At 43.6% G+C, this 24808-nt stretch overlaps 1 protein-coding gene across 1 annotated transcript; it reads left to right on the top strand.

The window, feature by feature from the left end:
• Positions 1-179: 179 nt before the first annotated feature.
• On the top strand, positions 180-23557 carry epb41l4b (erythrocyte membrane protein band 4.1 like 4B). Its single transcript, XM_085422898.1, has 23 exons — positions 180-1065; positions 3278-3382; positions 3476-3518; positions 4030-4108; positions 4335-4379; positions 5843-5895; positions 9150-9270; positions 9987-10074; positions 10170-10258; positions 11865-11934; positions 12023-12192; positions 13073-13182; positions 13967-14000; positions 14254-14287; positions 14399-14502; positions 17227-17366; positions 18440-18561; positions 18635-18748; positions 18850-18905; positions 18992-19144; positions 19303-19423; positions 19611-19744; positions 23424-23557. The coding sequence occupies exons 1-23, from the start codon at positions 790-792 to the stop codon at positions 23485-23487; spliced, it is 2325 nt and encodes a 774-aa protein (XP_085279024.1). The 5' UTR covers positions 180-789; the 3' UTR covers positions 23488-23557.
• The last annotated feature ends 1251 nt before the right edge of the window (positions 23558-24808 follow it).

The raw sequence follows: 24808 nt of genomic DNA, 5'->3' as shown, positions 1-24808 counted from the left end.
AAGGCCCCCCCTGGAGCACCGCGGACCCCACCTTGGGACCCGAGTAAAGATCTGCTCTGATTTATTCCCAGCCCTGGCGCGTCCATGGCAGACAGGTGGCGCTGGTTCGCCGGTGTTGATGGGTCGGCCAGTCGGGAGGAACAGAAGTTTGTTATGTGCTGTGTTTTTACGCAGGCGCAGATCACGCTGTTTGTCCAGTTCTCGCTGGTTGACTTTTACCTGTGAGGTAGACTAGTTTCGCTTCGCCGGTGGGAATAATCAGCAGCGACCGCCGCCGGGTCAAGTCCGGTCCAGAGGTGGTGAGACTTCCCTCCTCCCCCCCCCCCCCCTCTCGGCCCCTTGTGACTCAGGGGTCCCCACTGCGGAGCGTCGGACGGGATTTCTCCGGGATTTTAGAGTCGGTGCGCAACAGCGAGCGAAGCAGGAGGCAGGTGCACGGGAGAGGACAGGACAGGAGGAGGAAGAGGAGGAGGGCTGCTTGTATTTCCGCGACTCCTGCCGTTCACATGATGATTGGAAATCAACTGGTTGGCTGCTCGGTGGTCGATCTGTGGTAGTTTCATTAGTATGCGGCTGGAGTCCCCCCCTGCTGCCGACATCCAGCCCGAGGACTGATCGGCAGCCCTGAAGTCTCCTCCGTGCCTGCTGAGTGACTCCTCGCCCCGGGGAGGAGGAGGAGGTGGAGGTGGTGAAGGAGGCAGCAGTGACAGGACCCCGGCTGCAGTGACTGTTGTGCGGAGCAGTTTTCACGGACGCGGCGCGGACCTCCTCTCATCGTGGATCAAGAAGATGATGGGCTTTCTGCGCCGGACGTTCAGCCGCCGCTCCCTGAGCCGCTTCCAGCAGAGGGAGAGGGATGAGCGGGACGGTAAAGGAGGAGGAGGGGGAGCAGGAGGGGTATCCGGGAACCCCCTGCTCCTGGCCCACCAGCAGCAGGTCGTCCACGCTCCCGCCGTGGTCACCGGAGGGTCGTCGGTTCACATCCCGGCCGCTGGGACGGCGAGGACCACCATCACCTGTCGGGTCCTGCTGTTGGACGGCTCTGATGTCAATGTGGAATTGGCCGTGAGTGGCTCAAGTGGCAAGGCACATCAGTTGTGTATTCCCCCCACCTCCTTTGTCGTGTCTTTGTGGATCTTCCTGGGGGTCCAAGCAAAATAAATAAATAAATAAGAAACGCGAGGCAGCTTTCCTGTCCTGAAAATGAACGAGCCTGGAGTCAGAGCCGTTTGCAGGTCCAACGCCAGCCTCTTAAACGATCAGAGCACAGTAGTAGTTAGAGGACGTGTAAAACTGAGTACTTATTACAGCCTTTTACCACTCTGTTTGTCTAAAAGGCATGCAGGACAAATTAGGACCCGGGCAATTAGTCTTGCTGATTAATCCATGAGGGGGAGAGCAAGATTTTTTTTATATATATCTCCCCTCAGTTTAATTAACTGCCCAAATAAACGTGAAGACACTTTAATTTCTTTTCTGGCTCCTGGTGACTTCTATTGGATTTAGACTTCACAGGGGTCAAGGAAATGAGAAGCTCTGAGACCTCATGTTGGAATGTGGGGCATTGTTTTTGGCACTTTTAACTACACAATACAAAAAACATGACCACAGAATAACATTGTCGTTAGTTGTGCCCTCGGTTCAAACTGAAAACAGTGCGCTCTGCACTTCTTTGGATTTTGGCACAAACCCTTTTACCAAAGTTTCAGTGCCTGTAGTGTGTGTGTGCGTATCTGTGAGCACGTCTCTTCTTATACAGTGAGTGGTTGCAGCTCCAGATGGTGTTATGATCATCCGATTCATCGCATTGCTTCCCCATTCTGACTGTTGGGAACTAACTCAGACCTGAAGCTGCCCCCTCCTGTTTGCTCTTTTGCACGTCTTCCTTTCACTTTCTTTTCTCTCTATTTGCTTGTATCTGATCTTCCTCAAGCAATCTCCGCTTTCCCCCACCTCCCCTCCCCTGTGCCATTCTCCCTCCTAATCTCCTTTTACACTCCCTCTGCTGCCTGCTCCCTTGCTCATCATTTTACTCTTTCACACTCTGCCTCCTCACTCTTCTCCTGTTCTTTCCCTCCTGTGCATCCTCCACCTCCTTCTGTCTCTCTCCATCCATCACCTTCTTCTCCTTTCTCTCTATTCCCCGACTCCCTGATCTGATTTACCACTGTGGGGACTCTGTGTCACAGACGAGTGCTACGAGCTGTGCGAGGGGGTAGGTGGGATGATGAGCGAGCGTGTGGGCCCTTGTGTGCGTAAGTGGCTTCTCATAAGATGTTTTCATTTTCAAGGTTGCGTGTGTCAGCGAAGCTGTTGCGTGCGTGCGTCACCTCCGAAACGCTCGGCCATTGCATTGTGGCGTGGAGAGCCTTTCTCTCGTCCTGCAGCGAGATTACAGCTCCAACACAAAGCCGCCACTTCTGCCAAGGCATTACAGTTGAAAATGACACATGGCTCGACGAGCTGCCGGCTTAGTCACAGGTGTGTTGGAACAAGTTTGTTCATGTGCTCTTGTTGTTCCTACAAGTGCACTGAACGGGGCTGAAATTCAACTAATAAGGCCTTTCAGTGTGTCACCTGAAACTGAGCGTAGGCCCGGAGACAACAGGAAGAACGAGCTGTTCACCTCGCTGCGCGTGACTCTGCGAGGCGCGTGATTGCGCGTCCTCTTGATGGAGGTCACAATCAGCCCCTGTAAACGACGCACGCTGCAGAGAGAATGGGCAGGAGCGATTTCTTTCTGTCCCCAATCCTTTAATACCACTGATTTCCTCACTCATTCATACACCCACCAGGAAGTTTAGGCTGGTTATCAGGATCCAAAGTACAAGGCAGTCATCTTCCTACACACCCACTGTGTTTTATGTGGGTCAGACCAGGGTTAGGTCTTCATCAGGGGATGCTCGTAAAATGCTCTGATAAATTTAACGGCAAACGGCTGCAGTTTGTGCTTAAGTGCACCGACTCGTTGTCTTGGTTGTGTGTTTATAGGAAAGGCCTCAATAAGGGCCTTTCCCTGTGGGGCTTGTCCTTCTCATTTTGACCTGGACACACACACACACCCACTTACACGTCCAGTAAAAGTCATTTCTCCTCCCAATGTGATCACCAGGCCTCTTTCTAATTCACTTTTAAGCCTGTGCTAACAGGTTGACGCCCCCAACTCAATTTTAAAAGCTCAATCCATCCACCGTGGAAGATCCGCTCACCACGACAGGAGAGATAGTGTAAGAAATAACTAATTTCTCCTCCTGTGTTCTACTTTTGCTTTTCCCAGAGCAAGTCCAAAGGCCAGGACCTTTTCGACCAGATCATGTATCACATAGATTTGGTTGAGACAGACTACTTTGGATTGCAGTTCATGGACACGGATCAAGTTTCAGTGAGTAACAAGCTCTCACGTCCATCAATGTGGAAAGCAAGCTGATGAAAATCATTCTCACCTCTCTATTCTTTCTGTCACTCTCTCTCTTAGCACTGGTTGGATATGTCCAAGCTTATAAAGAAGCAGATCCGAGGTAAGCTCAGGTCGCCTCGGGCTGTTTTTCTAATTAGGACTATTTGCATGTGTGTAGGAAAATGTGCAGTGCGTTGTATGCGCATGTGGTAGCAGGTGAGTGGGGAGCAGGTGGAGCATTATCAAATGTTGACACAGTGATTACTATGTGCATTAGAAGCCGTAGCCTTGTTTGCTCACTGGCTTGTAACAGGGGGCCGAATGGTTCACGGGAGGTGGGGAGATGGATGTTGTACCTGTCGGCCGGTCGTTTATTCACAGGGTGGTAGGTCTGTAGCCTGAAAGTAACTCTGATCAATGTGGAAGGGAAGCAGGGAAGAAATATGAAAGTAGGTTAAAGTCAATTGGGAGATGAAAAGATTTCGGACCTCGTGGCAGTGATGGATGCAGCAGATGAAAAGTCGACGAGACTAAACGTATGAAATAAATTCTGAGAAATGTTATTTGATTGAATTATTCTCCGGCCTCGGCTCTTTCTGTCACACTCACATATCTTTTAATCTTTCTCTCAGACGGTCCGCCGTACAAGCTGTTCTTCAGGGTGAAGTTTTACTCTTCAGAGCCAAACAACCTGCGTGAGGAATTTACAAGGTAAAAATACACACACACACGGTTTTCTCTTGAGCCTGGTGTAAAGGTCCAAAGGGGACGTGGGGCTAATTACTTTGCTGCTATGGGCAGATTTAAATCAAGGACAGAGACTTGTTAAAACAAATTATGTGTCAGACATGAGGAGCGCCTTTGATACATCAATTGATTTATGTTGTCTTCAGGCGAGAGTCTCACTTGTTTGTTTTGCGGTTTTGTTCGCCAACAGGTATCTGTTTGTGTTGCAGCTTCGACAAGACATTCTGTCTAACAAGTAAGTTTCATCGTCACAGTTTATGCACACAAATAATTCCAAATAAACCCAGGACGCGTGCACACACACACACACACACACACACACACACACACACACACACACACACACACACACACACACACACACGACATATTAAGCACACCTCGTTAGTGTCAGGTTGGGATCCCCATGGCACGGATTCAACAAGGCCCTGGAAACATACCTCAGAGATTTTTGCTCCATATTGACATGATGGCATCACACATTCTGCAGATTTGATATAAAGCTCCTGTTCCACCACATCTCAAAGGTGCTCTGTTGGATTGAGATCTGGTGACTGATAATCTTTGTGACATGGTGTGTAATCCTGGTCGAACCAGAGGATGAGTACAGTGTTGTCAAAAAATGATGGATACGGTCAATGAGAATGAACCATTAGTACAAAGCAGGATGGATCCATAATTTCATGTTGTTCACGCCAAATTCTGACCCAACCATCGGTCCGAACCTCGCAGCAGACTCATCGGACCAGGCCACACTTTTTGTGGGAGCCTGAAAAGGATTATAACCTCGGTTTTCTGATCTTAAGTGACAGAAATCACATCTGGTGCAGTCTTCTGTTGCTGTACGCCATCTGCTTCAAGGTTCGATGTGTTGTGCATTCAGAGATGCTCGCCTGCATATCCTCTTAGTTATTGGAGTTACTGTTGCCTTCTAGTCAGCTCAAACTAGTCTCACCATTCTCCTCTGCTCTGAAAGTCACTGAAGTCACATTTCTTCCCCATTCTGATGCTCAGTTAAGTGCGCTGAGTTGCTGCCATGTGATTACTTGCAAGCAGTTTAACAGGTTTACCTACTAAGGCATTGTTTTCTTTACACAGGAACAGCTGAATATTTTGTGAATTCTTTCTTTATTGTAGAGAAGGTGAGAAAAACTGTTGCCACTCCTTTTTCGGTTAGCTCAGCTCATTGTTAAGTCACAAGTCATTTGTAGGCACTTCCTCTCCATTTATGAGGACATCCGGCTCTCATCAGCAGCATTAAAACTGGAGTAAACACACTCACCTGTAGCGGCACGCACACAGGTCACCTACACTGGAGTTTGGGAGACTTGTGCACAGTGGCATCTGCTTCTGAGTCACAAACACAGACCTGCCTGCACAAACACACACTTCAGACAGTGTGTTCCCCATCTCCCTCCTCCTGCCTCTATCTGGGCCATGGATCCCTGGAGTCCAGCTCTATTATATAGCTCAAGATCAAGAACAGCAGAGGGCTGCTTATTTTAGCAAAAGGGTTGCGCCTCTCCTCCTTGACATGTTCACACACACACAGCGTAGGGTATTCATCCACTTTTATGTCTCTCTGACACATGATAACGAGTACACATCGCACCATCGGCAGGACAGTGGTTTTGATTTCATGCAGTGTGTCACTCGCACTAAAAACCGCTCACCATCAGCATCTCTCTCTCTCTCCAGGTTGAAATGTCCGTATGACGTGGCTGTAGAGCTTGCGGCATTTTGTTTACAAAGTAAGTAGACTTTGGAACCTCACTCTCAGTGTTTATTTATACTCTTAAGCAGAGATTTATGTTCTCCAAGAACCTCATAAGTTATTCCTCATAGTGTTAACAGTTTTCCAAACCCTGGCGTAACCTGTTAGATTGATTTGGACTGAGTGCAAAGCCATTAATATCCATTTATTTCACTGTGATAGGAAAACTGCTATATATTTGTGGCATAATGCACTTGTGTTTACTTTGACATACATGATATGCATCAGCAGAAGCCCTGAGAACAGTACTACACTAAGCTCCGAATGATTTTAATAATAATAATAATGATGATGATGATGATGGATTGCATTTATATAGCGCTTTTCGAGACCCTCAAAGCGCTTTACAGTTCCACTATTCATTCACTCTCACATTCACACACTGGTGGAGGCAAGCTACAGTCGTAGCCACAGCTGCCCTGGGGCAGACTGACAGAGGCGCCTCTGGCCATCACCAGTAGGCGGTAGGTGAAGTGTCTTGCCCAAGGACGCAACAACCAAGACAGACAGAGCTGGTGATCGAACCGGCTTCCAAACCCCCTGAACGGTCGGCCCCATGGTTCAATGTGAGATTTTGTGGCTTCTCACATTAAATAAGTCCTTCCAGATGCCTGTCCTCTCATCTCAAATGCCAAAGCTTTTTTACAGAAGCTAATAACCTCAAATATTTCATGCTACACCTACACAAGGGCAAAGAGTGGTTGGAGCAGTTTGACCAAAATTACTGCGACTGTGTGCGACAAACTTGTGATTTTATTGCTTTTCAAACGGTCGCTTCAAAGACGGGGCTTAATCTATGACCACTCGTAGTCAGTCGCTGTCTTCAAAGCGACTGTGGTGCGTCTGGAGGACAATTAAACTGCAATAAGATGCAGTCACTCTGCTAAATTCAGTATATTCGAGTACATACAGTCATTTTGTGATAATGCATTGAAACAAAAATGGCAAAAGTCAATTTGCTGCAATCTGTTGTCGTCTAGTTCCACAAAAATTCACATTAAGTCCAACGAGAACCTCAAGAATGTGAAACAGCCGTCCCTCTGCCAATAGTGACGTCCCATTATTAAAAAGAAACTGAGCTCATCAGCTCAGAGTGACTCAGATTGATTGCAGCGTGTTTGTAATTTGGCTTTTTATAAATTAGACGTCTGTTAGTCAAAAGAGCTTGCAAAGAAAAGCGTCTGGACTTCTTTAAGTTGTTTGAAGACGTTTCACCTCTCATCCGAGAAGCTTCTTCAGTTCTAAGGTCTTCAAGCAACTTAAAGAAGTCCAGACGCTTTTCTTTGCAAGCTCTTTTGACTACGATGACCTGGATGACTGAGAACCTTCACAGACATAGACGTCTGTTACTTAATTAGGAATCGGTCTTAGTCAGACTACAATTGTTTGGAGACAGATTGCCTCCCACCTGTGCAGTCACCCTGCAATCTAAAGTGGTCTCCACACCTTCATGCAATTGATTACTGATAAGCCAAAAAAAAAAAAATCAGTGCGGTTACCAGGCAACCACTATTTTTTTTCTCTCATCACAATGAGGTTACCGTCCTAATTTTACCCTCATGGGAGCCAGCCAAGCTAAGTAAAGTCAGTTAATATTAGTGTTGATGAGCGCTCTCAAAAAAGACTAATCAGCAAACTGTGGAGTAATGTTTATGGAGTAATCCACAGTGTAACAGCACCACAGGCATACCAGGGTCATTTTAGGTAAGAATATTTGTATATGTTCATATGTTTGCATCTGTGCGTCATTACTTTGTAAAATAAATCAAAAAACTTTTTAAATTTGAATCAATTTGCAGGGTAATTAATAATATTATGGCACAATGTATATGCTTTTATATTTTGGTTTCTAATACTCCAAACTGGCAGGCGGCACATACGTCTGTTTAAAAATGAAAAGACTAAGAAGGCTATTAAAAATGGTGTTTAAATGCTAATAATTCCAAAATAAAATACTCAATATACACTTTTTATTGATAAAATAACCAAAATGTATAAATACTAACAGTTTAAAAGCTGTTGAGATAATTAAAACTATGTTGTCCAGCAGTTTGTATGTTCACAAATGCCAGGGTGGCACAACCATAAACATTTTATTTTGAAGTAATAGTAGTGAAAGTGATATTTAATTACACAGAGGACCCCTTGGACTCTATGTGGCTGTCTGAAAAGGCTTGTAGCTCTCTCTTAAACTGGATAAGAAACGTATCTCTTATGCAGGCTGGTGCACTTTCCAAGTCAGGTGGCACAACCAATGTAAAAATAAATGAATAAATCTTTATTTCTTTTAAAAATGGTGCTTTTGCTTCCAAATGCAAAAGTTAATATAGGTGTCCAAGCAACAGCCTATTTAAACTGAAAATGGTTCCAAAAGTCAGGCGGCAAAACCAGTAAGTCGAGTGCTGCAGCTGCAAGAAATGCCATGTAATTAAATGATTGATTTTATTTAAAGCTCTAAAATTAGATTTCTTATTAGTTATATTTAAAAGATGATACTTTATAGAATCAACTTGTGCAAGTCATGATCAGACTAAGTGATTTTAAACAGGAATGATGCACTTGGACACAAAAATATGCATTTCATGATCCAGAACCTCCAAAATTAAAGTCCCAAATTTTTGTAAGAGGGGAAAAAAACAGCTGCAGTGTGTTATGGGTGTTCAATGAAAATCAAACTAAAGGAAATTATCATCATAAATGAACTGGAACTGCTCAGAGGAGGCGATGGCTGTTGTGTTTGTGTGGCACATCCTGTCTACCACATCATGCCTGAGGCGTGATGTCCTTGGCTCCATGACAAAAAAAACACGCAAATGTTTCTGAGGTGTCTGAGATTTTTTTTCTTGTAAATACTTTTGGTTTTCTTGGGTTTTGTTTTTTTTTCTTTGTTGTTATTGTTGTTGTTTTTTACTGGGATGGTCATATAATTAAGTGAAAGTCACACCTCTAATTTACTCGGTAATGGCAATAAAGCCAGTGTCTATATAAAGCTTACTAAAAAATGGTCACTGCAAAAATTTCTGGCACAACTTCACCTACTTCCAAGGTGCAATAATCACCTTGGAAGTAGTCACTACAAGCTACTGGCCAAACCAGACCAGCTGAGTCTGTAGCAATTTATTGTGTTGTTGCTTTCTATTGATTAAATAAAGCTTTGTTTGTAAGCGAAGGTCTGAATGCTGCTCACCTGATGTGCGTCTGTGCATGTGTACTTGAATTATCTGTATGCAGGCGAGCTGGGAGACTGCGACCCCTTGGAGCACTCTCCCGAACTGGTGTCGGAGTTTCGTTTCACTCCCAGACAGAGCGCGGCGATGGAGGCAGACATCTTCAACCAGTGGCTGACTCTTAGGTGAGGAGCCTGCTGTGTTTCTAGTCATCTTAAATTTGGGATCTTCTAAAACTAAAACCCAGGACACATAAACATTTTTTTTGCACCAGTTACCACAATACGTCTGCTGTGTCAAAGCAGCTTACTGGAGGGCGTCCAGTTGACCTGAGCTGGTTTCTCTCCTCGTCGGATGGAACAAGTGGGGCAAAAAGTTGAGCACTGAGCAGCAAAGGAAGTCATTCTGCTGCAGCCTTTCAGCACCAATGTTTTCACTGACCGGGTGTCTCATTTCACCGTCCCTCTGTGCTCTCCTCCTCGGCCGGGCTATCGCTGGTCTGCGTGAAGGATTATGGGATTAATTCCCGGAGGGTCTTGATTGATTCCGGGCAGTATTTAACCCAGCAGTGCACTGATTGCTCCCATCTCGGATTAGATTACATACGCGTACGCCGCGCTTCACTGGGCCGACTTAGCCACGCAAGGACAGACCGAGTTCACTGAGTCATGCCTACACACAAAGACTGAATCAGGATGCAGACAGACAGTTACTCACTGAGCGTCTCCCTCAGAACTAACACCAATCTCCAGCAGAGGTCACGCGGCAAGCGTCGATTTTGACGTTTTTTTCTTCTTTTTTCGACTGAGCTGCCAAATATAGTGGCCGGGGCTTCAGGTGATGGAGCGAGCAGTATTTTTGTTGTGAAAACTCACCGTGTTGTCTGCTTTTATTTCCTCAGGGGAAAAAGCCCTTCTCAAGCAGAGATTTCTTTTCTCAACAAATGCAAGTGGCTGGAACTTTACGGAGTAGATATGCACTTTGTCAAGGTGCGTGAGAGAGTTTTATTATCACCAGTGTTGTTTTTTGTGTGACACTGAAGTTCAGGTGTGTTAGAAATAAATGTGTGCTCGTTCGTCCGCAGGGCAAAGATGGAGGAGAATATGCACTGGGTCTCACTCCAACTGGCATCTTGGTTTATGAGGGCGTCAGCAAAATCGGGCTTTTCTTTTGGTAAGAGCACAACTCTCATCTTGTGTGTCCTGAAACGTGCTCATTTACATTTCTTATGTAAATGATTTTAACACAAAAATGTAAGAAAACACAAGCAGTGAATGTGAATGTAGGAACACCGTACATTTCCAAAATTCCTAACCTTACTGATACAATAATGAAAAAACAAAACTGTCGTCATAAGTAATAATTCTTGTGTCACTTATTTGTGTCACTTGTGTCATTGCAAATTTAGATTAGGAGAATTTGGTAGTTTAAACTTACCTGAGTGAAATAAGATGGTTTGAGGTGTCACCCTAGGCTCTGGAAATCCATGAAGGACCATTTGTTTGTTTTTTCACATTGTCAGAGAGCAAATACCTAACAACTAAAAACAATCCAGTAATTGCTCACAGTGCTGTGCCCAAGTCTTGAGTCACTCCTCATTTCTCTGTGTTTGGATAGAAAAATGGGAAATATGTGCTGCTGTTTATTGAAACACTTGCAAACATCATCGGAAGTACAGTTTTCGAGGCAAAAACAGAGTCTGGACAATTCTGTTGCAGAATTATAGAAACGTCAGTGTTTGTATGACCGATGGGGGGAGACGGGGGACAAAAGATGCCTAAAGATACCATTTAAAATTGGTCCTTCAGAATAAACCAGTGTTTTGACTCTGATGTTAAGACACAACACTGGTTCATTCCTTGAGTGAGGTGCCGCTGTTATGCTTGAATGACTCATAGGTCAGTGTTGAGTGGATTAGCAAATAACAGAAAAGCATTCCTCTGAAAATTGTCAGGAACAAGAACTGGACTGAAAATAAGTGAAGAAGAGGCCAATGTCCAAAGAAAACCCCTGAAAGACCTTCAGAAAGACCTGGAGAACTATTACTCACCACTGCTTTGGAAGCAAAATGTATATATATTAAAAAAAAGAGCTGACTCAAGACTTTTGCACAGAACTGTATGAAAATAATGAAACTGGAAAAGGGAATCTCACAAACAGCTGATGTTTTAATATGTAGCGACATGTTGAATGAATGTAACTGAAAAATAAACAGAAACAAGAGTTTGTTCACGAAAATTAATTATTTATCTCTTCTGGCAGGTAAAAAAAAAAAAAGAAGCAGTACCTGTTTAAACTCTTACTTCTTCTGTCTGCTGCTATTCCTCTGCTAATTGAATTTGAGTTTCTTTTTTTTTTTGAACCACGTGTTTCTGGAGAGGCATGTGTCAACATTTACAACCTAGAGCCAATCAAAATGTGGCATAAGTGATAAAACATAAAGTGGGGCACAGGCTCAGCCTGGGTGGAGGGTGGGGACCGTGCAAACTTTGAAGGAAGGGCATGCCAGGAAAAAAGAGAGCTACTGAGAGCTGAGTATTTGTTCGCCAAGGGGCAGGACGAGGTATGGGAAGTGAAAAGAAATCCAAAATCACTCTGCGAGGAGCCGATGTTTCATACTGCGTGCTCTCGTCACCTGTCCCACTCAAACTGTTTGTCTCTTTGTGTGTTTGTCATTCATCCGTGCGTGTGTGTGTGTGTGTGTGTGTGTGTGTGTGTGTGTGTGTGTGTGTGTGTGTGTGTGTGTGTGTGTGTGTGTGTGTGTGTGTGTGTTGCACAGGCCCAAAATCACTCGGCTGGACTTCAAAAGGAGTCGACTCACGTTGGTGGTGGTGGAGGACGACGATCAGGTTTGTGTCTTCACGTTGCATGCCGTGCCCGCGCGCGGTCATCTCTCAGGCGACTAACAGGTTATTATGGTTATTCTCTGTTGTGAAGGGTCGGGAGCAGGAGCACACCTTCGTGTTCGAGCTGGCCAGCGCCAGGAGCTGCAAACACCTGTGGAAGTGTGCCGTGGAAAGTCACGCTTTCTTTCGCCTGCGCCAGCCAACGGCGGGCAGGGCCGGCCACAGTGACTTCACGCGACTCGGGTCCCGCTTCAGATTCAGGTAGAGAGCAGCGACGGCGTCTCGCCACATCTGAGCAGCGTCTAATTGACTTGCTGAAGGGGGATAATAGAAGCTGGCACTCGCAGGTAGTTGTGGCCAGCACTCGTTAGCAGCATATGTGGAATAATGTGTCACATAAAACAGAGCCTTTGTATCTATGGTTACAGGGTATCTATGGTTACACGGATCTGTTCCTATGGTGACTGAGATATTCCCTTTATATTGTTTGTTTTCTTGCAACTATTATCAGACATGGTCGAAGCAAATTCTGTCACTTGAAGGGCACTTCCTGTCATTTGTCGGAGCAGCTAAATCACAGCATTGTAAAAGCACTCTGTGGATTAAAAAAAACACTTGTGTAACAGGTGGTGGAAGTAAAAGCAGGAACACTGGAACTGTGTGTATTGCAGTCTGACATAACAATCATACTGGTGCCAACTTCTCTAACGAAAACTCTGTCTTCATTCAGAGTTTTTGTTAGAGAAGTTTTAAGATAAGTATGTTAGAAAGTTTGTCAGTTTAAAAGACTTTAGGCATACTGCAAAACCAACCCAAGGCTTTCTAAAGCCAAAGTCGTTCACGCTTTTCATTTATTAAATACAAAACTGAAGCAGAAAGTCCCACGAACAAGCAGTCAAGCGAGTCTCTGTAAACGCAGCACTGTGCATAAAAACAACTCTAAATTCTAAACAATTGATGAAAACTTTTGGAAAATTCACACCAAAAGGAATAATCATCTAGAAACTCCATTTAAGTCTCCTCTGATGAACTCCATGAATTCGGTCAGACTGTAGCTCAGTGGCACTTTGACATTAGTGTCGATGCTTTTAGTAATAATCATTTCCACTCTTCACCCGCATCTGCTGTGTGTTTGTCTCAGTGGGAAAACAGAGTACCAGGCCACTCACGGAGGCAGACTGAGGAGGGCCAGCACATTCGAGAGAAGGCCGAGCAGACGCTACCCGTCCCGCACACAGTCGCTGGGCAAAAGTGAGTTTTATCTGCTCATACAAAAGACGACCGAGTATCAGCGCCTGATTTGTGTTTTATGTGGCTGCGAGCGTTGTTATGAAGGCTCTGCGCTGTTTTAGTTCAGCGTGTTTTCGGCTTTAAAATGTAAAAATTGCTGCAGAGAGTAACTGTTGAACATATTGTTTTATTTTTCAGAGGAAAGGAAAAGTGGACCCCCCCGCCCCTTTTTCTTTTTTTTTCAAGGGCTGTTCTTTTAAAAAAATGTCCAATGCTAAGTGATAATTTGACAAGTTCAATAGACTTAAAAGCAGCCCTGGTTTCTTTTCTAAAGAAAGTGCTGAGAAACTCTAGGTTGTTAGATTTAAGCGTCACCTTTTTTACTTTGTCAAAGGCACCTGCTGTACTCTTCACTCCTCCATAATTCCCACCTTCTGTGAGCTGCAGAGGCTTCAAAGGTCCAGCAGCCTGCAGCTCACTTTAATCTATCCCACATAAATGATCAAATGCACACTGCAAACTGTATTTACCTTGAGACTGTCAGTATTGACGTCCAAACACCTTTTATGTATTGGATTTGGATTCGTCACGCAGCCCCGGAATACGAATGAACCGAGAGTTGAGTGTTGGTAATAGCTCAGCATTGGAGTAATAACATGTCTGCAGAGAGTCTGGACTGAACGGCACAGTTAGACCAGAGAGGGCATTTGAAAAAGTGCACACAGACTCGCAGATAAACTGCAGAGCTGCTTTTGACTTCTGTATTTTTCTGCTCTAATTGACCTTGTGTCTCTCTCTCCGTCAGTTGCGATTTCTCCAGCCAAGCCTCCACACATCAGGTGAAACAGACACAGACATAAATAATGCACGCATGCACTTTCAGATTATTGCATTCATTCCTCCTCCTCTAACCTTGACCTTAATCCACCTAATGGCCTGGCTAATCTTAACACAGAAACAGCCCTTTGTAAAAGAGAAGTTGTTGCTTTTGAGAGGGTTTGCTTGTGCAGTGCACTCGAAAGTAATATATATGCACCTGCTTTAAAAATAAGTTATGATACACATCTGATATCACTGCTTTTTCCTCCACAGCTCTCACGCCAGCCCCAATCCAAGTCTGCATCAGGTAAGCGACCTCAGTTAACCCACTTTTCAAAATGTAACACAAGCAGCAGAGAGCGGTGTGCTTTATCCCAGTAGCGACGCTTAATTTGAGCTTCTCTTTGATCCTCTCCAGTACCAACACAACATTCCCATTGGTCACGAGCCCTGGCATCCACCCCACCCCACGCTCACTTCCTCAGTTTACCTGCAGCCCTCCAGTCATACATCACCTCACAGGTAAGAGACAAAGGACAGGATTGTTAAAGAGCTTCAGGATGTGTCCACATGCTCTGTTTTTCATCACATTTCATGTCCCTCTTACACCTCATATGTCTGTTTGTCTTCCCGTGTGTCTCGTCTGCCTCCATCCGTGTGTGCGTCCCTTCATCAACCGTTCAGGCCTTCCTTTGAGGCTGAGAGTCCGGTGTCCATCGTTCCCCCCGTCCCGGAGCGAAAGAGCAGCATCGCCAAAGGATCCGTGGCTGTGGTTAACAGGGATAAGGTCATGACCGAACTTTGACCTCCCTCTTAACCCAGGAATCTATTTCAAAACTCACAGGCACAGACTGGCAACACCCAAAGAGAGACGCTCCGGTGACGGAGCTGTCTCCGTTCATCCTCATGAAATGTCCCACGTCTTCATCCATTTGTCACGTCATCTCATGTGTTTCAGTGTCTGCATACTAGACAAAAAGCAAAAAAAACACACACCCCCATCAAGTGCAAAGGACTTTATCAAGCAGGATGGAGGTTTATAATGTTTAAGGGGGTCACGTGGAGGGAGAGCTGTGCAAAGACATCGGGTAAGGGGACTGGGTGGGTGAATGTTGAAGTTATTTATTGTGGTTACGGAGCGGTGACACAGATCACGAAGGCGATCGAGGTAAAGAGCCTCAACACCGTTGATCGTTACAGTTTACTCATTCTGCGAGTCATAGCTCAGTTTATATCATCACATCCTTTTAGACACAGGTTGCCTTCATCTTAATAATAAAGCTGCAATCACAGGCTGAGAGTCCACTCAAAACACTCAGATTTTTTTCCGTATTATTTCCCTGTGATGTCATTGAGAGTGGATGTTCCTGCCTGCTGGTGAAACCTCCCGATTGGTGGGGGCCATTGCAGGTTGTGCACAAATGATTGGGGAAATAATACAGAGTGAAACGGATAAGTACGATTTTTGCAGGAAAAGAGTTTGCTCATGCTAATTTACTGATGTTTAAATAAATAAATTATTCTTTTTTTAATTGATTGCTTGAAAAACATAAGATTAGAGAGAGATGAGCTAAACAGCCTTATTCCAACAGGATAAACTGAGGAGCTGCACCAAGGTCCAGCATAAGATACATAAGGGTTATTTTCAACTCTAAGTGATGCAAAGCTACAGTAGTAAAATCAAAGAATAACATTATGAAGCTGGAAATGGGCATAATTGCTCCTCTGTAAAGATAAAACAAGAATGTGGTGCATTTTAAAGTCTCTTTGAGGATACTTTCAAATAATGTTCAAAGCATCTTCTAGAAAAATCAAGATTGTGCCTGAAAATTTAGTTTATTTTCATATGAAAATAATCACGTGCTTAGTTTTCTGTGCACTCACAGGGACGTTCAAACAAGAAGTTCTTGAAGGTAACTTTAGGTGCTGTACTAGGTGGCAATTTGCTAAAATATAAATAAACTAAAGGCCAAAAAACAAGCTAAGAATTGTTGAAATAAGATGATATATTTTAATTTTGTTGCACTTTAATATTGTTATTATTTAATTATGGCTCTAAATGCCCAGTCGACGTAGCTCTTATACTTCTCAAACACTCTGTTCTTTCCATTCAAACATTCAGCATCATATTTAAGGATAAATACAAAGATAGGACCGGGTGTGACACGTTTGTGCCTTGCTTTGCTTGTGGATGTTTTATGTGATTACGGTTGCTCAAATCTCAAATCTGCCTTTAAGAGTGCTTTTGTGTTTGTTTCTTTGTTCGTTTGCAGTAAATCGTGTGGCATCTAAATTATTTAAACTCACTTTTGAAATAAAGTGTTGTGAGTGCTGAATAAAGTGATTCTGAACAGGTGGAAGGGGTCCAGTCCTGCACTTAGTGAATGCCGGGTTAGGGATTAAGCTGCTTTGTGTATAATTTATGGTTTTCAGTGTGAACTTAGAAACATGAAGCTGAATCTTGCATTTGTGGTGTTGTGCTTTCAGAGTGAATGTTTTTTTTTGTTTTTGTTTTTTGAATAAACATTATATTAATGTTACATCAGGTTATGGATTTGCTAAATTAACCAAGTGTTTACAGAAGATGTGGCCGGTGTGTTGCTGTTCTAGTGTGTCGCCTTTTACTTTCGATGTTTACTCCAATCACATTATGCCTTTAGGACTGTTGCCGTATTGCTTCTGAAATAAAGGGTTTATGAGTGAAATGCAGAAATTGCAAAGCCCATTCCTTCATTGTCTTACACCAGAGGTGTCAAACATAAGGCCCGGGATCAGAATCGGCCCGCAAACGAATTCAGTCTGGCCCACTGGATGGCTTTGGAAAATGTAATAAGAGCGTAAATTTTAGACTTTTAACTGTATTTTTTATAAGCTTTACAGCTTTTCCCACTGATAAATACCTCCACATGGTTCTTTGTACTTTACTAATGAAGTAACACAAATGATTCAATAACAGATTTAACAGAAATTACATGTAATTTTACACACATTTTAGGTCCAAAGCAGTGTTTCTTTACCATGTAGAAAAGCAAATGCACTGTTGAAATTGCACTTCTGGTTTTGTGTTACTCAGTCAGCTCAGCATCCACACAGGGAGGGTTACATTGCTGTGAAAAACTCACATCACGAGCTTGGATTTATTACACGATAATTACTTATTTGCGGTACTTACACTTTTTGTCATATTTAAGTGGGATTTTGTTTGGGGGGGGTTGTTTGTGTTTTGATTGCATGTGTCATCTTCAGTTTCCCGCTGAGTGGGCTCGCTTCAGATCATCAGTTTAGCGTCGAGGAGAACGAGAACTCGTATTCTGGCAAGATCCATCACCGCCACCGTCGGCACACACACAGCCAGGACACGCTCTGCCACACACACACCAAGAACAGTGAGTACTGTCAGCCTGAGGCTGGGCTGCACAAATCTGTGGTGTGTCTAGACGCCACGCTGATGCTTCTTTTCATGCTCGGTGCCGCCTGTTTGTCCGCTCTTTTTGTTTTTGAGGTTCACTTTGAGATGTAATGTTTCCACTACAACGTGACGTAGTTTGATTTCAACTTTGTAAAAACAGATTTAAAGATGCACGTGATATGACTGATATACCTTTACCTTTATACTGACTGTGTTGTTTCAAAGCTGGATGATCCGAAATAAAGAATATGGTCCCACTGTCACTAAGTGCTTGCTCCCAGGGTTTTTTCTCTGTATTAATTCACCATAATCTTCCCAGGAGTGGATGTTCCTGCAAAAATTTACCCCAAGGTCCAATGCTCAGACAAGTACAAAAAAATCCAAAGAGCTACATCTCAGACTCTACAGGCCTCAGTTAGCATGTTAAATATTTAAGTTCATGACAGCAAGTCTACAAGACTCCTGGAATAACGTCCTTTGGACACACGAGACCAAAGTGGAGATATTTGGTGAAAACACTTTGAACTTACTCCTCAGTGGTGAAGGAGGGATGATTCTGGTTGCTTTTAAATGTGTCTAAAGCAGTTTTAAATTGGGTTTCTGCTTTTGAGAACATAATTCAGTTGCCTTTTGCTGTAGTGAGCTAGGATACAAGTAAAGTAAACGTGGTTAAACACTGCTAATTTTTCTTGTGTTTGCACTCTTCATTTAAGTGCAGTTGTTTAAGGGCATTGTTTGTAAGTCGAGAAGCATCTGCAAACACATTAATATGGATTTAAAGTATCTCACGGTTCTCAAACTTGCTTTGACCTGCCAACTTTCAAACACCAAAAAGCCCCCACCCAGCCAAAATTGCTGTTAATCATTTATAATATCATCAAATTCTGGTGAAATTAAAGACAGTCAAACTCTTGTGCCAGCGTAAATTGAATTATAAACCTTTTTAGATTATAGTCATTTTCCATCCCTGCTTTGTCAAACCGTCTGTGGTGTCTTTACAGTAAAAACGTGACTTGTTTGTTTTTTCTCATTACAATTTGTCTCAATCAGAACGTCAAGCGCCCCCCTTCCCTGCAGATGAGTTTGACATCTCTCAGTCGCTGCTCAAGGCTTTGGAGTCTGAAAGCGATTCTCCTCCCTGGCCTTCGCTGCACATCAACATCGACAACAAGGTCAGTCACGTTTCCCACACGATGTTTACTCACTGAGATTTAGTCTCCTCACCTCTCCTTGTTCTCCCGGCAGGGAGAGGAGAAGCAGCTGTCTGAAAAGTCTCTGCACCCTCCTGCTTCCCCAGCCATGCTCCCCGACCACCTCAAATGTAACATCCTCAAGGCCCAGATGGAGGCAGCCTTCAGAGTGAGTACCAAATAACGCTCTCCTTTGCTATTTGACCTACATCCTGTGCACTTGGCGGTGTCACTAACAGCATATCTATCCATTTCTTCTCCACAATAAAGAAAGAAGCCCCAACAACACCCAGAGGGAGGAGCTCAACTGAGACCCTGAATGAGAGGCCAGTAGCTCATCCGCTCTTTAACATGTTTAGACCTCTTTCTGAAAACACAACTTACCCTCCTGAGTAATTGCTCTCATTTCCAGGTATCAGAGCTCCTCCCAAGACTCGGCGGCATCCAGTCTGACAGCAGAAAAGACACCCCACAGGCAAGATCACAACCTGACGCCAGAGAGGCTCCAGCCCAAAGCCAACCCGAGCACCAACCGCAGAAAACGGCTGGTCCGGCAGTTCAGCTTGTGAGTACAGATCGCCTGCTGTGAGTGGAAAATGAACACTCCACAGAGTACTTGAAGCAGCAGCCGTGCTATCTCTGCTCTTTGATAGTGACATCTTGTTCAGAGCGATCTGTAGGTCGTGTAAGCCACTTATAGTCTCTCCATTTGTTGCTTATCAGTAACCACGAAGATGAAGATAATCTCCCTGAAGCACTCGCAGCCATCTCCTCCCAAAGTACAGCAAAGTCGGGCTCTAGCAGCTCATTGGACAGACAGATACAGCCGTCAATCTACCCACAGGTAACACACATCTTCACACATGCGCACACACACACACTTTAAAAACCCTTTAAAACGGGTCTTGGTGTAGTACACTATGCTCCACTTATGGGGGGATTATTTCCACACCTCTCTGCATTATCTGTAATTGTGTGTGTCTGTCTGTCTGTGTGGTGTGTGTGTGTGTCTACACTGATGTGTATTGCAGGGGGATAATATGCCAGCACTGGAGCTGGGTAGTCCATGCTGTCCCTCTCCTTCGCCCTCCCCTCATCTCTCCCCTTCTTACTACCGTAGCTCCATTCCTCACCTGGTTCCTTACCTTGCTGCCCATAACGACAGGTAAACGCACCTCCTCGCTCTTATCTCTTGGACACTTTTATACAGCGCTGGTTTGCTCAAGTGCTGTATTGAAGCCTCAGGCTCTTGTTTGACGCTTGCACATGAAAAACAATCCCCTGTTTCAGTTAGTAGCTGATGCTAAACCGTGAGGCCAAAGTGAACAACCGTGTGACGCAGACAGGAGGATTTTCAGAGTGAGATTTGGGAAAACTGGCTAATATTGAAAATCTTATTTCCAGCATGTCAAAGCAGTAAACAAGAGCTGTCCGAGACTGCGTACCTCCACCAGTGCTGAAATGACCCTCCACACCATGCATGAATTGAGCCCCTGGATCCAAAAGAATGTCTGGATCCAGACTAGTTTTTGATATTATCTTGAAAATATCAAGACAATATCTCACTATTTTTCCTGCTACAGTATGATTACAGTTATCCTCAGACGTTTACATCCACTCATCACGAGAATGGATGTCATGATAATTTGGGGCTTTTAATTTCTTTGAGCTGTTGTTTTTCCAAAGTGGAATGAGCATACGGCATACAGCACAAGTTTGAATTTATTATTTTCTCTAATCCACACAGACTTACTTAAATCTTGTAATAAGCGGTGCCGACGGTTCAACAATGTCTTTCAACTTCACAAGGCCAAGACCTTTTAACTTGTCCTTATTGCTCGTGATTGACTGCAACTGGTAGTTTCATTGATTTATTGGATGGCACTCATTAGACTAATACTCAGAACAACTCAGTAAGAATCTGAGGAGAAGAATGGTAGATTTAAAGAAGTTGTGAAGGTCTCTTGGAGCCATTTCTAAAAAACTGCAGATTTCAGGATCATTGGTTCAAACAGCTGTACACAAGAACAAGTTATTCGGATGCGTCTCCATTTTGCAAAGGTCTGGAATAAGTGGTGTTAGCAGTAGCTATTCCCCTGCCAGTGGTACCATCGTGAAGTGGATGGAATAATGAAGAAGGTGGACTACCTCCAAAACTTTTACCTCAAACCAACAGCTAGACAGTTTGAACACGGTTGTTTGTTCCAACAGGACAATGATCCCAAACACACATCAAAACTAGTTTGGAATGGATAAAGCAGGCCAACATTAAGCGTCTGGTACGGCGTTCCCAAAGTCCTGACCTCAACCCGATTGAATATTCGCGGACTAGATCTGTTCCAGGAAATGAACTCTATGGATTCTGCCAAGAAGAGTGATTAAATATCGAGCTGGAATTATGCCAGGAGCTTGTTGAGGCTGCCAAAAATGTCCGGTCGAGATGCAACTTGCTAAATGGAAATTTAACCAAATATTAGTGGGTACATTTGAGCCTCTATGTATACTGTGGACTCTGTGTAGATTAAGAAAATCCAAAAGCAAATTTAAACTTGTGCATCCAATTCCCCAAATATGCTGTACAATCATTGCACCCTGGAAAACAAACAGTTCTAAGAAAACATTAAAAGCCCCGAATTACAGTGACATCACAAAAGACAAACACACACACAAAATCACCCACATATTTATTTATCAGGGTGTAAATTGCAACCTTAAACCAATAATAAGCAAATGACACTGATTTATTTTTTTTAACAGCTGCAGCAGAAGCTGAGCGTAACGAACAATATCTGCATTTCAGTCAATGAAGTTTGAGATGGCCCCTTCAGTACAGCTTAAAAAATAAACACGTGCACCCTAGAACTGAAAACGAGCCTCCACTGGTTAAGTTAACTTTTGGGGCAGTTCACTTTCGTGCTACTTTAATCTTCTACATTTATTTGGCAGCCGGGCTGCTTTGACCACTTTATAAAACATAATGCAGTGTAATAAAATCACATCAGCGATTCCAAAACCAATAAGATGATTTGATTTGATGGAAATAGCTGCTCATTTCTTTAGGACGTGACAGAGAAGCTTGAAGGCTGAGCTACACATTCAGTAAAAACTCACTTAAGTCTAATTTTCTGACTTCATCTGTTTGCCCATATATACAAATTCCATAATAAACAGCAACATGGCGAGACAGCCAGCATCACACTCTTCTCCAAAGTCCACGTTACTCAGGGTATGTTACGCTCTAAGCAGTCCCACCATGGACTCAAGCAAGTAGGAACTATAATTGCTTTTCACGGGGTGCTACAATAATCAACTTAAAAGTTACACATAAAATTATAAAGAGCTAATTAAATAATCAATCACATAATAAACTCAATTACGCAACGACATTAAATAATATTGCACAACTTAATATGCACCGCAAATTAATATAACCTAGAAAAATTAAATTAGAAGTGCAGTAACTAATCACACTGGAGACAAAAAGTTGATAAACTATAATGAGAAGTCCCATCAGAAGCAGTCGCAGCCTCTGGCTTCACTGAAAGTCACATGACTTGTGGCGACGTTAGCCTTTTATGAACGTGCTGATTAGACATTTAGCTCATTAGTCATTCCCTGCAGCCTTTAGATGACATGAAGTTCATGTTATCTAACACGATTTACACCCACTGGCCACTTTGTTGGGTACACCTTTTCTTCTGCACATTAACAAAATATCTAATCAGCCAATCACGTGGCAGCATTTGGACATGTTAAAGATGACCTCTTGAAGTTCAAACCGAGCCCCCAAATGGAGAAGAAGTGACTTAGAAGGTGGCATGGTTGTTGGTAACAGGCTGGTCTGAGTGTTCCAGTAACTGCAGATCTTCTGGGAGTTTCCCACACAGTCATCTCTATGATTTAAAGAGTGAAAAAGAGGAAATTCTCTGGGTGAAAACGTCCTGCTGATAGAAGTCAAAGGAGAATGGCCAGACTGCTTTTAGCTGTGGGAAGGAAACAGTTACTCAAATAACCACATGTTCCAACCAAGAAAAGCATCTCTGAAAACGCAACACCTCGAACTTTGAAGCAGTTGGGCTACAGCGGCAGAAGACTACACCAGGTTCCACTCAGCTAAGAACAGGAAAGTGAGGCTCCTGTTCACACAGGCTCAAATAGAAGATTGGAAAATAGAAGATTGAAAAAATGTTGCTGGTCTATTTCTGACAACAGCATGAAAACATTCACATCATTGGTATCTGTGCATCATTTAAACACCACAGCCTGAAGATTGTTGCTACTGTGTCTGTCCGCTTCCAGCACGATAGCGCACCACAGCTCAAATCATCTCAAACCGGTTTCTTAAACATGACGATGAGTTTGCTGCACTTGAATGACCTCCACAATCACTAGATCTCAGTTCAGTAGAGCAGCTTTTTAATGTGATGGTACGGGATAATCACGTCATGGATGCAAAGCTGGCAAATCTGCAGAAATAGTGCAATGCTATCATGTCATGTGGGCCTAAAAATCTCTGAGGAATGTTTCCAGCATCTTGTTGTTCTGTGCCATGAAGAATTAAAGCAGCTCTGAAGATAGAAAACTGGTGCTAGCAAGGTGTACCTAACAAAGCATCAGATGAGTGTAAGATCTGTGTATGACCAGCTTAAATTGCCAGACAACTTCTTATCCTGTAGCTGCTGTTCTTTGTCTTTGTAACGCAGACTTTGTGTTGTTTCTGTCATAGTTACTGTTGTAAAATGTTTTGTTTTTTTTAATTTTCTGTTATGAAAATTATATTTCACCTTGTTGCAGAAACAAAAGTTCAAGTTTAGAGCTGTTAAATCGTATGTTCGTGTCTGCAGCGGAGAAGAAATTAGGGTGGACAGAGAGAAGATCCTGAGAGCGCTCCTGATGACAGAGCTCTGAGACCTCGACCCTTCAGACGGAAGCTAAGAAGTCCCAAAGTCACTGGTGTCAGTCAGCATTTGTATACTTGCATTGCACATTTAGCAGTTATAAATCTATATTTGCATAAAGGCGGTTGTTATATTTGCTTAACTGTTATTTTAGAAAGAAGGCTCTTTGTAATAACTGAACTGAACCTGTACAAAAAAGTGAAATGGAAACAAGTGGATTCACTCACATGCATTACAGACGAGCTACAGACTGTATTCCTGGTGCTGCCTGCATGATTAATGTTTCCCTAAACGATTATCGGATTTTGCTTTGGACTTCTGTTTATGTGTGAGTTCATCCTCATTGTCTTCATCGCCGTGTCCGTGCTGATGCCTAAACTGTGTTTCAGACAGCGACTGTTGAAGCTTTGATCTCCATGTAAAAAGCACCCCTGAAATGAAAGTCACTCACTTTCAAATCAGTTTGTTCAAAATGTAAATACTCATTGATATCCTGAGAACAGAGCAGGCGTTGTAAATGCTTACCTCAGTACTGTAATTCCTATATCAGATATCCATTTTTTTACACGCAAAAAAACATCAGCAGCGTCTGTGGTTTTAAAGAAAATCCTGAACAGTGTGAGTTGAAGGTGAAAACTGAATATATCGACACCTCAGTCTCCGTGTGCCCACCAGGAGGCGCCAAAGCTCCTGTGGCAGCAGCCTTGATCTTGTGTTACAGGTGTTCATGAAAAACCTCTCTTGCGTCCCTTTGCTGTGTTTTTAACATGCAGCTCAAAACCAAATCTGGCCTCAGAGGTCAGACCCTTGGAAATATTTAATTACTGCGCAAAAAACAAAAACTTCACTTCAGCCCTTCTTTGTCACAATCCGAGGCAGCACATGATCTGCACCTGTACTGTATGTTGCTGATTGAGTTTTCCTACCTTGGACTGGATCTCAATAAAGGCCACATCATCGGTTTGACAACTCTGCAGCAGCATCTTTGTTTCTTTTCTTCCTTCCTGACATGGGAATGTGGCTCGGCCTCGCCCTGCCTGCCGGTTTGTTAGGTATGTGCCTCTCACCCTCCCTGCGACGGAACAAAAGATGTGTGCTGTGCGGGACTTTAGAGAGGTATCTGCCAGTGCGGTGAGTCAGCCTGTTAATTGTACCTCTGTTTTGTGTTAGATAATTCATCTTCAAGGTGAGATGCAGCACAGCAGAAAGAGGGAGGGAGAGAAGAACTGCTTCGAAGTGAATCTGCTGTAAATGATTCAGTTTTTTAAAAATGGGGGAAGCCTGCGCAGACTTCGGCATTTGGCCCTCCCACTGGTTTTGAAACAACTGCA

This window comes from Rhamphochromis longiceps, linkage group LG11 (genome assembly GCF_057381845.1).
Source record: "Rhamphochromis longiceps isolate RC_006_pf linkage group LG11, R_longiceps_female_GT1.1, whole genome shotgun sequence".
In the NCBI taxonomy this organism is placed as follows: Eukaryota; Metazoa; Chordata; class Actinopteri; order Cichliformes; family Cichlidae; genus Rhamphochromis; species Rhamphochromis longiceps.
The sequence above is the reverse complement of the archived record's forward strand: the minus strand, read 5'-3'. Positions and strand labels throughout refer to the sequence as shown.